A 14,094-nucleotide genomic window follows, 5' to 3' on the forward strand; every position below is an offset into this window, starting at 1 on the left:
ATATTGTCACCATCTATGTTTTTATTTTTATTTTTTTTATTTTTCAAAATTATTTATATTATTTTGTAAATTATTTAATCAATCGGACCACACCTCAACCTTACCACAAGGACAATATGAGTGAAAAAAGGTGTGAACACTAATAACTCGTGGTGGAATGTATGCAATCAAGACATAAGGTACAATCAATCGTAAAGATAAAGATACAAAAAGAAAAATAAAAAGTTTCCCTCTTCAACTAAAGATGTGTCATGTGTCATGTGTGAAGTACGACCGAAATCTAGAATCCACGAGTCAATAGTAGTGCATGTATAAAAAAAGAGAAATTACATGATTGTGCTAGATAATCGGTGTGAAGACGACGACCAAAATTTTGTTGGTTAAATCTAGACATATATAAAAAGACCAGTCTCGGACGACTGGATCCAAAAAAGACAAGACGGGACTAGTCTAAAACAAGACCGGATCGAAAAATACTTGACCGAAAAAAGACCAGTCCAAAGAAAAAAAGGACTGTTTCGAGACCGGTCCCAAAATAGACATGTAACATTCGGATTCCAAGTATCATAAATTAAGTATTTATTTTTGAGTCAAGGAGAGGGACTCGACGAGTTGACGCCTAAACTCGTCGAGTAGGATCGCGACTGCTGACTAGGATTAATGAATGGACTCGACGAGTCGGCGAGTCGACTCGACGAGTTAGCACTGTGGACAGAAACCCTAAATCTTCGGGCATGTGCCATATTTAAGGGTCCTTATGTCCCTCATTGCGGCCACACACCCACTTGAGAAACCCTATCGAACCAGAGAGCATAGAGAGTGAGGGAAGGAGCTAATTGCATCATCTTTAGTGCATTCTTGCAAGAAGAAGAGAGGGGATTCAAGCTAGGCTGATTGAGGAGCTCAGACCTACCATTACTTCACCAAAGATTGCTGATGAGGTATGAATCCATGACTATTTTCGTGTTTAATGTAGATCTCTTGAATCTAGGGTTTCTTTACCCTTTCTTTAGTTGGAATATGGAGCATGTGAAGTCCCATTAAGAAATAGACTTTAGATCTGGACCTTGAGAGGTCCAGAGTGTCCCAACAACCAAGCTTTATGCTGTTACATGAGAATATTGAGCCTAGGGCTCCATTTTTAGAGCTATTTCTTCAAATAGAGCCATATGTGCGATGCATGAACGTAAAGTTCAGACCTTTACGTGACTTTTGGGTGTTAAAAGGTCAGATCTATAGGTTAGAGAAACAGATCTGACCTCAGAAGGTCGTTTGAGCATTCTCATGGAAGAAACTCGTCGAGTCCATGAGAGGACTCGACGAGTCGGATCGTGTTGCACCACGATTCGTGATCGGTGGTAACCCGTCGAGAGAAAGGTTAACTCGACGAGTCGAGTGAGGCCTTAGGAGGATTCAGAGGACACGCATGGACTCGCCGAGTCACCCGAGTGCACTTGACGAGTCTGGTCAAAGTTGGACCGTTGACTGGGGTTGACTTTTAGGGTTTGGTCAACATTTGGACAATGGACCATTGGAGGGGTAAAATGGTCTTTTCCCCTTCTAAGAGAATATAGAGAGGGACTAGCCTAGCCTTTGAGATCCGTATTAATTAGAGATAATTACTTTACGTGATTAGGCGGAGGCTAGATCAGTTATTCGAATTCGAGACTTTCCGAGATTACCCGAGGTGAGTCTTCTCACTATACATTACCTAGAGTGGTAACTATGTGTAGACTGGAGGGTCTTATGTGTTATGTGTATGTTTGAGTTTATGTGCATTGTGATATATGTATGTTATGTGTTATATAGACCGGACTGGAGGGTCCTACGATTTAGACCGGACCAGAGGGTCCAACGAGCTAGACCGAACCAGAGGGTCCAACGAGCTACGAGACCGGAGGGTCCCGCTGAGACACATTGACCGGAGGGTCATACCGAGTTATAGCCTCAAGTGGCTTTTGTGTTGTATGTGGTATTTTGGGGAACTTACTAAGCATTTATGCTTACCGTGTTATTTATTATTTTTTTTTGGAAAGGGAACTTCCCTAACGAGGGTTTCCGGGCCAGCTTTCGCGCACCGACTAATCCCCCGCTGCAAACATGAGGCTTTGCCTCATGCCCTGGAGTCACTGCAGGCGAACCTCCATGGCCACAAGAGCTGAGTGGTGCCAGGATTTGAACATGGGTCAATAGGTTATCCACCATATCTTCCACATGCCTTACCAAATCACCACAACCCAAGTGGTTGCTTACCGTGTTATGTGATATGTGTTTCAGGTACCAACGAGGATCGCGGGAAGGTGCCGGCATGATTTGTACACACTAGCAGAGGATTATGTGTTGAGATTCTGGGATATGTTTTTTTGTGATGACATTTGATACATGAGATTTTAAGAATATTATATGAGTTTTATTATGTTTGAAAAATGAAAAATTGTTTTAAAATTTACGTTGTTACAAGACCGAACCGTTTCAGGACCAACACAAGACCGGTCTCAAAAAAGAAATCCATAATTTATAAAGATGTCATTTTTGATTCAATTACATAATTTTTAATCACACATTATTCAATTTTTTTTCCTTTTTTTTCTTTTATTAAATGTTAGTGTATTATTTTAAATAGAATTTAATGTCGAGATAGACTCCATAAAAATGGGACTGTTTTGAGACCAGCCCGAAATCGGTCCGGATCCATGGATGCGCAGCTCAAGTCAAATCCGGACCAACAACGCTGATTAGTAGCCCAGGCAGCTGAGTGATCAAGCCCAAAATTATGCATCACACCATTTTCCGAGTAATTTGACAAAATTTGCCCATTATGCGGTCCAATAGCATCGTTTGGTGAATTAGAAAACCCAATGGCCCATTTGGTAGTTGAGACTTGAGAAGCGTAAAATTTCCCACCAAGTCCAAGAAGTATAGGGCGTCGCCGCTTGCCGTGGGGTATTACAGGAGCTGCCATTAACGCAGCCCCACTGCCACCTGCACCAAAAGCATTGCTGCTGCCGTCGGTTTGCCAAGAGAGTCGCTGAAAACCGCTAAGGAGCTGTCCTCTGTCACGACCACCGCGAAATCCGCCATCACGATTGTTGGGGAAGGACCGACCACCACGATAGCCAACACTGGAATTGTGATTTTGACCACCGTGAGAAACACCACAGTCCACCACCACGGAGAGGAAACCCTCGATAATGGTAACAAACCGAAGCTTCGTGACCATGCTTTTGGCAGATTTAACAAGTAACTGCCTTACCTTTTTATGAAAGTATGGATTACCGAATCAGAGTCGGGAACATCACTAATAGATTTCAACTGATCATTTAGCTGTTTGATTTTGTCACAATAAGTATTAATACTCATGGTTTCCTTTATTCATCCAAACAAATGACAATTAGGATGAAGCTAGGTTTTGCTACGATGATGATGAACTCATAGTATTATCACAAACAAAATAAGGCTTTTGTTGAACATACAAAAAAAAATTACAGATCTATAATACATTTGATCATGGGAATGATAGATTCAAGTGTTATATAAATAGCTATAAAGTCCTCAACTGACAACTGCCCCAGAATCATAGTCATCAGAGTAATATTTATGGGGCATCTGTTGTATCATCTAAATCATTTTCTATAATCCATGTTGGCATAGGTAGTTTTCCTATAGGGAGATTCTTGTTGGTCAGCATGGCAACAACTTCCTCCATTGTTGGTCTGTTTGCAACTTTTGCAATACACAGCAGTCCAATGAGGATAAATCTTGCTGTAACGCTGAAATTGGCATGAATTCTATGATCAATTATATAATGAGATTTTCCTTCCCACCAATCTTTCCAAACCTACAAAAAAATTCACATTTCTATAATTATACTCCCACTAAAAGAAGGGCGTATTAACATACTCAATATAAGTACATTTGGAATTCATTTTCATCTTTGTACTTCATACTTCATTCATTACATGCAGCCCGTTTAAATATCTCCTTAAAAAAGTTAAACACGAACATATAACATTTCTCTTTCCCATGATTGAAACCTTTGTCAGAGATCAGTAATCACTCAAAGTTACAAATGGAAAAAGGTTGCTGATGAAAATACGCCTCAAATTATACGAAGGGATTGATCTTAAAAAACCAGTATATGTTTTTTTAGAATATATAGGGCGTGAATGATATCATAGAAGTACAATTCTCAAATCATATAGACTCTGATCATCGGTTATCATACTTACAGTTTTTCTTGTGAGCCGGCGTATATTACGCCCAGTCATGGTTTCCAAAATCAAGACACCAAATTTGTACACATCAGCCTTAGTTGACACACGATTAGACTGATGTACTTCTGGTGTGATGTATAAACTGTCACATAAGGTATTAGCTTAGACCATAACTACAAATCATCCAAATTTTGATAAGAAAAAAGAGACCACAAACACACATGTATCTCGAATGTCCTACAATACATTTCTAAATGTCACCTCCATTCAATTATGTGTTGGGTTAAAAATATTTTTGCACTTATATGAACTAAAACCGAGTCATATATCCTTTTCAATGTTGAGAGTTATATGACGAATTAGTCCATTTCTGATGCTTTTAGATTTACAAACAATTAATGTTGAAGGTTATATGACAAATCAGTCCATTTTAAGAACATCTGAAAAGCTCACTCCAGAGCATGAGATAAAAACTAATGAATGGATGTGTACTTACAAGGTCTCACGTATTGGATTCACTTCGACACAATTAATCTCGTCTACCAGTAAACTTCTCACAAGCCCAAAATCTGAAATTTTGGGATCAAAACTTTCATCTAAAAGAATGATTCCAAGTGTGACATTACCATGTATGACATCATTCTGGTGTAAGTAAAGAAGTAACCTAGCAACAGCCAGTATTATTGTTTTTCGCTTATTCCAGTCCAAAAGAATACCTTCAGGATCTACAAAAACATATCGCAGAGCACATGCTTGTCAAGTTTAATCTCATCTTAGAATCTCTCATTCAAGTATGAAGTTTAGAAAAAATAAGGTAAATTGTACTGATCGCTTTCTCTTAAACTCCATCACGAGTTCTGAAGAGGATGCAATCAGCCCTATATATGTTGAACATCCATGACATAAGTATGAGATGTACGCTTGAAAAAAATAAAATTTATACCAAATAGCACGCGATCTAGACTTTCATATAGTGAAAATTCATAGACAAGGAATACTTGTGTCCCTTCAACGGAATATCCAAGCAACTGAAGCAAATTCTCATGTTCAAGTTTTACGAGTAATGCCACTAAAATTTTAAAATCTTGGAATCTGGAATCAAAATCATGTCTGGCGATTGATACTCCTTGTCCATTTTTTAGCCTTCCCTGAAAAGAGAAACTAAGTTGAAGCTTATTGCAGCCTATGGAAACCTGAATATAATGTCATTTGTTATGATACGTGACTATGTATACCTTGTACATAAACCCATCACCCCATCGTGAAATTTTATTATCCTCAGAGAAGTTCTCAGTTGCGACATTGATAGTTCCAAACTCAAACCTACGTAATATTTTGTTTCCAACTCCAATAGTATCAAAGAATAACTCCAAAGATCTTTTACTCCAACCTACAAATAAAAATATGTTAATAACGAACAAGAAAGAAACATTGTATGGTATTGTAGAATATAATATTCAACAGAACAGGTCTATCTTTTATGTTTTGTACACAAATAAGGCATATGAATGTGAAAGTAACAAAGAAACCAGAAGTGAACATAATACCAGATTTTTCACCATTGGACCAAGACAGAAGCCCTGACACCTTATTACCAAATATTCCCAAGCCTGAAGGTTGCAATGTGTGATTGGCTTTCTCCTGTAAAGCTAATATAGACTCAAGACAGAAGACAACCTCTGCCATTGTAGGTCGTTGCTTTGGATTGCTATGCAAACACCGATCTGCAATCCGTCCAAAGTCCTTCAAACATTTAGGCAAGATTCTCCCCCTTATACTATACTCAACGATTTGCTTTAGCCTTCCTTCTTTCATAGATTCTTGAGCCCAATTTACTAAACCCCAATGCTCCTCATCAAGACTACTATCCACCGCTTGTTTTCCACTCAGGACTTCAAATAGCACTACCCCAAAGGCATACACATCAGACTTTCTTGTCAGCCTACCGCTTGCATAGTAGTCTGGATCCAGGTATCCAAAAGTGCCTTTAACAAAAGTGTTAACATAAGTGGAGGGTTGATTTATGGGACCTAGTTTGGACAACCCAAAATCTGACACCTTAGCAGCCCAGCTGTCATCTAACAATATATTTGAGCTTTTCACATCGCGATGTATAATTCCATGCTTAATACCCGTACCATTGTGAAGGTAATCTAGTCCGCGAGCCGCTCCTATACATATTTTGAGTCGTCTGACCCAAGGTAAAGGACTCTGAAATTTGTGAAGATGATCTTCAAGGGTTCCATGGGGCATATATTCGTAAACAAGGATCATCTCTTGCCCATCATTGCAGTAACCAATCAAAGACACCAAGTGACAGTGCCTTAACTTAGAAAGCATTTGTACTTCATTCCAGAACTCTGCTGCTCCTTGATTGGAGGTTGAGTCTAGGCGCTTAATGGCGGCAACCAAATGAGTTTCCCCATTAGTGATGGTTCCTTTGTACACTATGCCGAACCCCCCTCGCCCGATTACCAGTGAATAATCAAAGTTTTGGGTTGCGGAGTGAATCTCGGAAATCGTAAATTGACGGCACTGATGTGGCAGCTCTAAGGACGAGGATGATTCAGCATCCATACCGGTAGGAAAGAAGACGGTAGATACGAACTAGGACTTTAACTGGAAGGGATTCTCAAATATGTGATCGTAGTTACAGATAAGCGTTAGGGACATGGCCTGAAAGCATTCTTATTCCTAGTCAAACACATACAGATCGATATTGTTTCTCCCCAAATTACTACGCAAATCAAGAATTATTTTCGCTGTTGTACCTTTCGGGAATGTGCGTCATAGGATTTTCAATGGAATTGCTCTATCATTGTTTTTAATTCGACAATTGAAAGTTGAGCATCGTCAATTGGTACTCCAGAAGACTTCGTGGATTGTGAATTGCCGCGCAAAGAGTTGACATTTTTCTTGCCGACTGCTTAGCACGTCTTCCATGGTATATTATTTTTATTTTTTAAGGGTTAATATATTATGATTTTTTCCAATTAAACTTTTATTTAATTTTATTTTTTCTGAAAAATAATTTAATTTTTTTTTTCAAAAAAAGCCAACGTTTTTTGCCAAAGAAACCCTAGTCTTTTAATTTTTTTTCCAGATAAAAACCATCAATTTTTAGTTTTTCAGAAAAAATCTCACATTTGATAAGTTTTTTCGGAAAAAAATATTAAAGCCTAAGACGACCAAATAAAAAATGGTAAAATGAAAGGTCTTTTTCATCCTTGTAATTTACTCTTTAGAGAAAGTGAAATTGTTTAATCGTTCATAGACAATTTCAAGACTTTTGATTCGTTCAGAGTTTAGGGAAATGACTTACAAGCCTACTGAAGTTCCCAAACCGTTCAAAAAAAACTGAATCATGTTTTGTCTGTTCAAAAGATTAAGTTCGTTGACATTTTTTGAACAGACAAAACATGATTAAAGTTTTTTTAACGGTTTGGAAATTTCGTTGGTCTTACAAGTCATTTTCCCGATATGGTAATAAGCCATGTCATCTGTTTCTTTTCTTTAACTTCCAGATAATTGAACAAAAGTGTAACTTAGTTGAGTTTTTTAGACAAAATGTTAAGTTCATTGGGTTTTCTTGAACATACAAAACATGATTGAGTTTTTTTGAACGGTTTGGAAACTTCGTTGAGCTCGTAAGTCACGTCTTCCATGGTATATTATTTTTATTTTTTAAGGGTTAATATATTATATTTTTTCCAATTAAACTTTTATTTTATTTTATTTTTTTCTGAAAAATAATTAAAAAAAAAAATTCAAAAAAGCCAACGTTTTTTGCCAAAGAAACACTAGTCTTTTAATTTTTTTCCGGATAAAAACCATCAATTTTTAGTTTTTCAGAAAAAATCTCACATTTGACAAGTTTTTTCGGAAAAAATTATTAAAGCCTAAAACGACCAAATAAAAAAAATGGTAAAATGAAAGGTCTTTTTCATCCGTGTAATTTACTCTTTAGAGAAAGTGAAATTGTTTAATTGTTCATAGACAATTTCAAGACTTTTGATTTGTTCAGAGTTTAGGGAAAAATGACTTACAAGCCTAACGCAGTTTCCAAACCGTTCAAAAAAAATTCAATCATGTTTTGTCTGTTCAAAAGATTAAGTTCGTTGGGATTTTTTGAACAGACAAAACATGATTGAGGTTTTTTTAACAGTTTGGAAATTTCGTTGGTCTTACAAGTCATTTTCCCGATACGGTAATAAGCCACGTCATCTGTTTCTTTTCTTTAACTTCCACATAATTGAACAAAAGTGTAACTTAGTTGAGCTTTTTAGAAAAAATATTAAGTTCATTAGGTTTTCTTGAACATACAAAACATGATTGAGTTTTTTTGAACGGTTTGGAAACTTCGTTGGGCACGTAAGTCATTTTCCCCAGCGTATATATCAAACGTACTGAACGCTAACAAGGTTAGATGTGACCTATGAATGGTTTCATTTTGAGCTTACCAAACAACTCCTAAGTTATTTTATTACAAAACAAACATACAACTTGTGAATAAAAAGCGGCAAAGTAGTGATAATATGTTTTCCCACGAGTTATCCCACTATAGGCTGAAAATTTATTTCAAACAAACATACTTTACATATAAACGATTTTAGAAGATAGCTTGCGAATAAACTCACTAAGTATTCGCAAACAACACATAATTTGGTATTTATAACCAAGTTTGGGGAAGAAGACAAAGAGGTTATATAATACAACATATGTTTTGATATTACGTATTTACCAAGGTTGTAAAAAATGTTTGACGGTAACTCGACGGTGGACTGGGGTCAAAGGATTAATCGAGGACCATTAACTATTAAGAAAAATGTTTGAAAATTAATAAATCCAACTTTAATCCAAATAATATAGTAAATAATCATAAAAGTTTAATAACAAGTTTAACAACTACAACAAATTATCATTCCGAAAGTAAGTGCAATAAGCAAGCCAGCTAAGTCGTATCCTGATCCAAGTTCAATCACTCTCTTACACCTGAATTAGTAGGTTTAGTATGCGGGTGTAATTATATATCTTCTAACTAGGAACGTCGGCGGCCTTCATTTTTCTTTTCGTTCCCTTCCACCTTCTTTATTTTCCATTTTCAATCCTATAACATTCTTCTTTTTTACTTTTGGCAATTTAAGCCCCCCGGGTTATGTTTCTATTACTACCATCCTTATACTTTATAGAATGATATTTTCAACCATTATTCAAGCGTTGGAAAATGTCAATTTCACCCCTTTTATTTTCTAAACTTTTATTTTATATAATCTGAATTTCCGACAGTTACAACCCTATGATTTTGTAACCTTTCGTATGTGTCGATATAAATTAGAGGTGGTCAACGTTTCTAAAATTGTTTCGGCATAAGTTTATAACTATAGTCCATTGATTTAATATATATATATATATATATATATATATATATATATATATATATATATATATGTGTGTCGGTATAAATTCGAGTCCGTCTACGTTTCAACGTAACTTTTTTACCTTTTCGTGCTTATTTTTATGCACGTTTCCTACGTCTAAGTCGGGAAACATAATACGTTATTAATTATTTGAATTTCCATTAGTTTAAAAAAATCTTGGTTATTTATTTTTATATGCGTGTCACGTATAATATGGTTTTGCTTATCTTTGTTTAGCATGGCTATGGCTTTGCCCCTGACTATTGTGGTTTGTCAACTTAAATATTCCTAAGTTCCTGGTCAACATGTAACAATTTACTTTCTACTACTTCTTAAATACATTACTAGTTATAAACTAAAAGGTAATGATAATTGTAAGAAGAATCTACTACTTCTTAAATACATTACTAGGTATAAACTAAAAGGTAATGATAATTGTAAGAAGAAACTGAAGAAACCATAGACTAAACTTATAAATAAACCTGAACAAGTTGAGTTGTGATAAACAATAATAAGCAAGGACTTCCTTTGATGGCCAATAACCTGTTAGATAAGAAATTATATGCACATTAAAAGTGAAGACCTTAGTATTTATTATGGGAACTTATCTTTTGAGCGTGAAGAAAACTTACAAACAAGGCCTGTGTTGTCAATGCCATATGTGTTACATATCTTAAAATCATCAAGGTTTGCACGATTGTCCACTCTCTGACTGCATTGGATTATATAAGTTAGCAATGATCGTATATGAAGAAAAAATCTCTCTTTTTCTGTAAAGAAGTTAAACCTAAAGAAATACAACAAGAATGAGTTAAAGGAATCTTACTAAAGGATTAACTAACTGTGATTGGGCAATGTATAGCACACACAAGCTTCTGTGGCCTTTGGCAATGAAGGGGAAATCACTTCTTTATGCTCAAGCTTAGTGTTATCAACTAACTGGAAAGGTATCAAGCTGACCCCTTGATTCGCTTTTCTGAAAAAACGCTTGATACCTTTTTTCAGTTTGCTCATCTGCACAACACTTTCATAAGAGAATACGAGCTTTTCTGTAATCGCTATCATCAATTTTCTAAATCACGTCTGGGATTTCAGCATTCAATAAGCATAAGAAATCATCGGCGTTTGAATACCGTACACAATACCATTATACGAACGGAGAGCAGGAATCAAGTTAATTTTTAAACAGAAAAGGAATCTATAATCAACATCAGATCTTTCTTAACTTGCTTGGTCAAATTCATAACTTAGAATCAACTCATATCTCATTTGTAGGTCAAAATGTGTGCCAGATTTGGATCTTACCTGAACCAGTGAACGAACTAGAGGGAATTAGGGCTCGTCGAAGGATTCCCCACCCTAAAGACGATACCTTTCTACCGTTCCCATGTGCTTAGAAGCTTCAGAAGGCGATGATGTGCTTGGAAGCAGAAGAAGATGTGTGACAAAACAAGACGAATGTGCTTCGAAGCATACTGAGACGACGTGAATGGAAGAAGAAGAAGATGGCGTCGGAGGAGGAGCAGATGACGTCGGCGTTCACTTCATTCTTCCATTCGTTCCTTGAGATGAAAGAGCTAATTTCAAAAACGAAAGTTAGACTGAATGCGATGAAATGGCAAAATCGTAAGGAACCCTAGCAATTGACAAATTTTCCCTCAAAAGTTTTTCAATTTACGTTGACCAGTTGACCGATAAGAGCGCCTAGACCCGATTATCTCCGCCTTTGACTGGCTTTGACCTCGTCCAATTATAGAGGCCAATTAGCTATAAACTTTATCGGGGAAGGACCGCCAAGCGCCTAGGCGCCGATTAATCAGTCGCCTAGACCGATATTTGCAACACTGGTTTTTACTGAAGAAATAATATTTTCGTCAACAATGTTTATAGAAGAAGTAAATTATGAAACCTTATGGTGGCCTAGCCTTATCAATAGTTAACAAGAGTTGATGGATAAATGTCCACCAACCAAATGTTGAGGTTTCAAGCCTCGTTTGGGACGGAAAATGTAGATTTAGGAGTAGAGTAGCGTTTTTATGAGTTAGTTGTTCTTAAAAACTCAAATGATGCAAACAAATATTGTGATTTAGGATATGCTTGGAGGATTAGCTAAAAAGCTGATAAACCTGATGTTTGGTAAAAACCAGTTAATAAGTTGGCTAAAATATGTAAAATAACATAAAATAGAATATAGAAATTAAGTTTTTTTGGAACTAATAAAGAGTATATTTAAGAGTATTTTACAAAATCTTAATAAGCTTGTTGAAACACTTTATGGGTACCCATTTTAAAGAAAAATATATTATAAGCTAATTTTTAGTTTGTCAAAGATGACAATCTAAAAAAATTCAAAAAAAATAAACTAATGTATAAAATAATTGTGACCTATAAACATAACATATATCATGGACTATATTTAAATAAGTTGTTAAACTATCTATTGAATGTGGGAAAGCCTCTCTCTCTCTCTCTCTCTCTCTATATATATATATATATATATATATATATATATATATATATATATATATATATATATATATATATATATATATATATATATATATTAATTGATTTCCGCATATAGTAAAAAAATTAGGATCATGATTAGAGGAGTTGGTCTGGACTATCCTTTGTATTTGGCCCTGACTCAATTTTGTTTACCGTAGATAGTAGAAAAAAATAGGCCCTTAAAACAATTAGGCCTTGTGCATATATCTAAAGTTCACTAATTCTAATTCTCTCTTGAATATGATCGATTTCCTTATGATAATTCAACGTTCTTGTGAAGCGATTCAAACAGGATATTTGTCTCATTTTTATTGCTCGCTAGCTTTCATTATATTTGAGCATTGCTTCATGTTGTCCTTGTTTGTAAATTGTTGGTTTTAGATTGTCCCCAATTAAATATTAAATAAATACTAAATAGCGTAATAATTCCATGGTTTTAATTAAATTGGTTTCTACATACCTTTTGTGTTATAAGTAATGTATTTACTTCAAGTGACTTGTGTTATTATCTCTTGCGAAAAAGCATGTCAAATAACTTAAAAACAAACAGGAAGTACAGAACAACTCGATAAGATGGTGGTGGCGGCAGTGGTGTCGTTGATGGCGACGGTGGTGGTGGTTGTGGTAGTGGCAGTGGCAGTGGGGTGGTGACGGTGGTGGTGGTTATGGCAGTGGCAACGGGTTGGTGACGGTGGTGGTGATGACAGACGGTGGTGGTGGCGGCGACAATAGTGGCAGTGGTGGTGATGGCGACGGTGGTGGTGCTGGTGATGGGGGTAGTGGTGATGGTAGGTCGGTGATTGTGGTAGTGATGTTGTAACACCCGGTTCCTGGTACGTAGTTAAATTCAAGTAAGTTTATGTTTTGCTCTGGGACTCGGCGAGTTGGAGGCCCAACTCGTCGAGTAGACTCGATATTTACCCCGAAGTTTAATGATCTACTCGACGAGTCAGGAGACCGACTCGACGAGTAGAAGCTGTATGGATGAAACCCTAATATTTGGGGTTTGCACCCTATTTAAACAACTTATAACGCCCCAACACATCCTCCATTGTTCCTCCCAACCCAGAGAAAGCCCTAACTCGAACCCTAAGCCTCTTTTGAGCTTTTTGGTGACTTTTGTGTGCATTTGAAGTTGGAAGAGAAGGAGGAAGCTTGGGAGTTCAAGTGGAAGCTTGTGGGTTAAGAGGTTTTGCTTCATTCTCAGTTCATTCAAGGTAAAAAGCTTGAACCTTGACCATTTATCTCTTAGATCTTGTTTTGGGGCTATTTTCTACCCCTTTTTATGAGTTGTGAAGTTATAGTCGGATTTTGTGAGTGTGTTTGGAGTTACACTTCAGATCTAAAACCATTGAGGGTTCCCATGGCATAAAGGTGCCAACTTTATGGCCATGGGACACCCATGCTTCTTATATACCTCTTTTTATGGATTTTGAGCCAAAAACCCCCATGCATGGACGTCAAGATTGGAACTTTACGTATAAAATGGACCCTAGGAGGTCATATCTATGGCTTTGATGCATTAAGACCCATTATAATCGACTGAATAGTTTTGGACAAAGAGGGACTCGGCGAGTCGCTTGGGTAACTCGGCGAGTCGGTCGCGTTTTCCCCCAAATGTTTTCTGGAAATGGCCTTTGATTGAGTGGAAGGAACATTCAGCCTGTTAGGGGTCTGTGATGGACTTGAAGATCAAAGGACTCGACGAGTTCAAGAAGAAACTCGGTGAGTTCAAGGCAATGTCTCAACTGCATGAAGACGGACTCGACGAGTTCAAGTAAGAACTCGGCGAGTCATAGATTGAACACCTTCATATGGATGAAGATGAACTCGACGAGTTCAAGGACGAACTCGGCGAGTCGGTTGAAGATAGTCTAATGTGTTGTTGAAGGCGAACTCGTCGAGCTCTTGCTAGACTCGACGAGTAGGGACGGGATTGTGGCATTTTGTGGACG

General features: G+C 36.8%; 2 protein-coding genes across 2 annotated transcripts; both read right to left on the bottom strand.

Moving 5' to 3' along the window:
• Positions 1-3,482: 3,482 nt before the first annotated feature.
• LOC145115325 (uncharacterized) lies at positions 3,483-7,144 on the bottom strand. Its single transcript, XM_079051599.1, has 7 exons — positions 6,986-7,144; positions 5,762-6,890; positions 5,450-5,604; positions 5,158-5,362; positions 4,711-4,939; positions 4,230-4,356; positions 3,483-3,838 (listed from the first exon to the last, which is right to left on the bottom strand). Exons 2-7 carry the CDS (start codon positions 6,789-6,791, stop codon positions 3,596-3,598), a joined length of 1,989 nt encoding a protein of 662 aa, XP_078907725.1. The 5' UTR covers positions 6,792-6,890; positions 6,986-7,144; the 3' UTR covers positions 3,483-3,595.
• Positions 7,145-9,112: 1,968 nt separating this feature from the next.
• On the bottom strand, positions 9,113-10,696 carry LOC145113071 (calmodulin-lysine N-methyltransferase-like). Its single transcript, XM_079049172.1, has 4 exons — positions 10,474-10,696; positions 10,264-10,401; positions 10,114-10,174; positions 9,113-9,206 (listed from the first exon to the last, which is right to left on the bottom strand). Exons 1-4 carry the CDS (start codon positions 10,694-10,696, stop codon positions 9,113-9,115), a joined length of 516 nt encoding a protein of 171 aa, XP_078905298.1.
• Positions 10,697-14,094: the final 3,398 nt, after the last annotated feature.

The sequence above is a fragment of the Lactuca virosa genome, chromosome 5 (assembly GCF_052849685.1).
Source record: "Lactuca virosa cultivar CGN04683 chromosome 5, Lactuca_virosa_CGN04683_v6, whole genome shotgun sequence".
Classification (NCBI taxonomy): domain Eukaryota; kingdom Viridiplantae; phylum Streptophyta; class Magnoliopsida; order Asterales; family Asteraceae; genus Lactuca; species Lactuca virosa.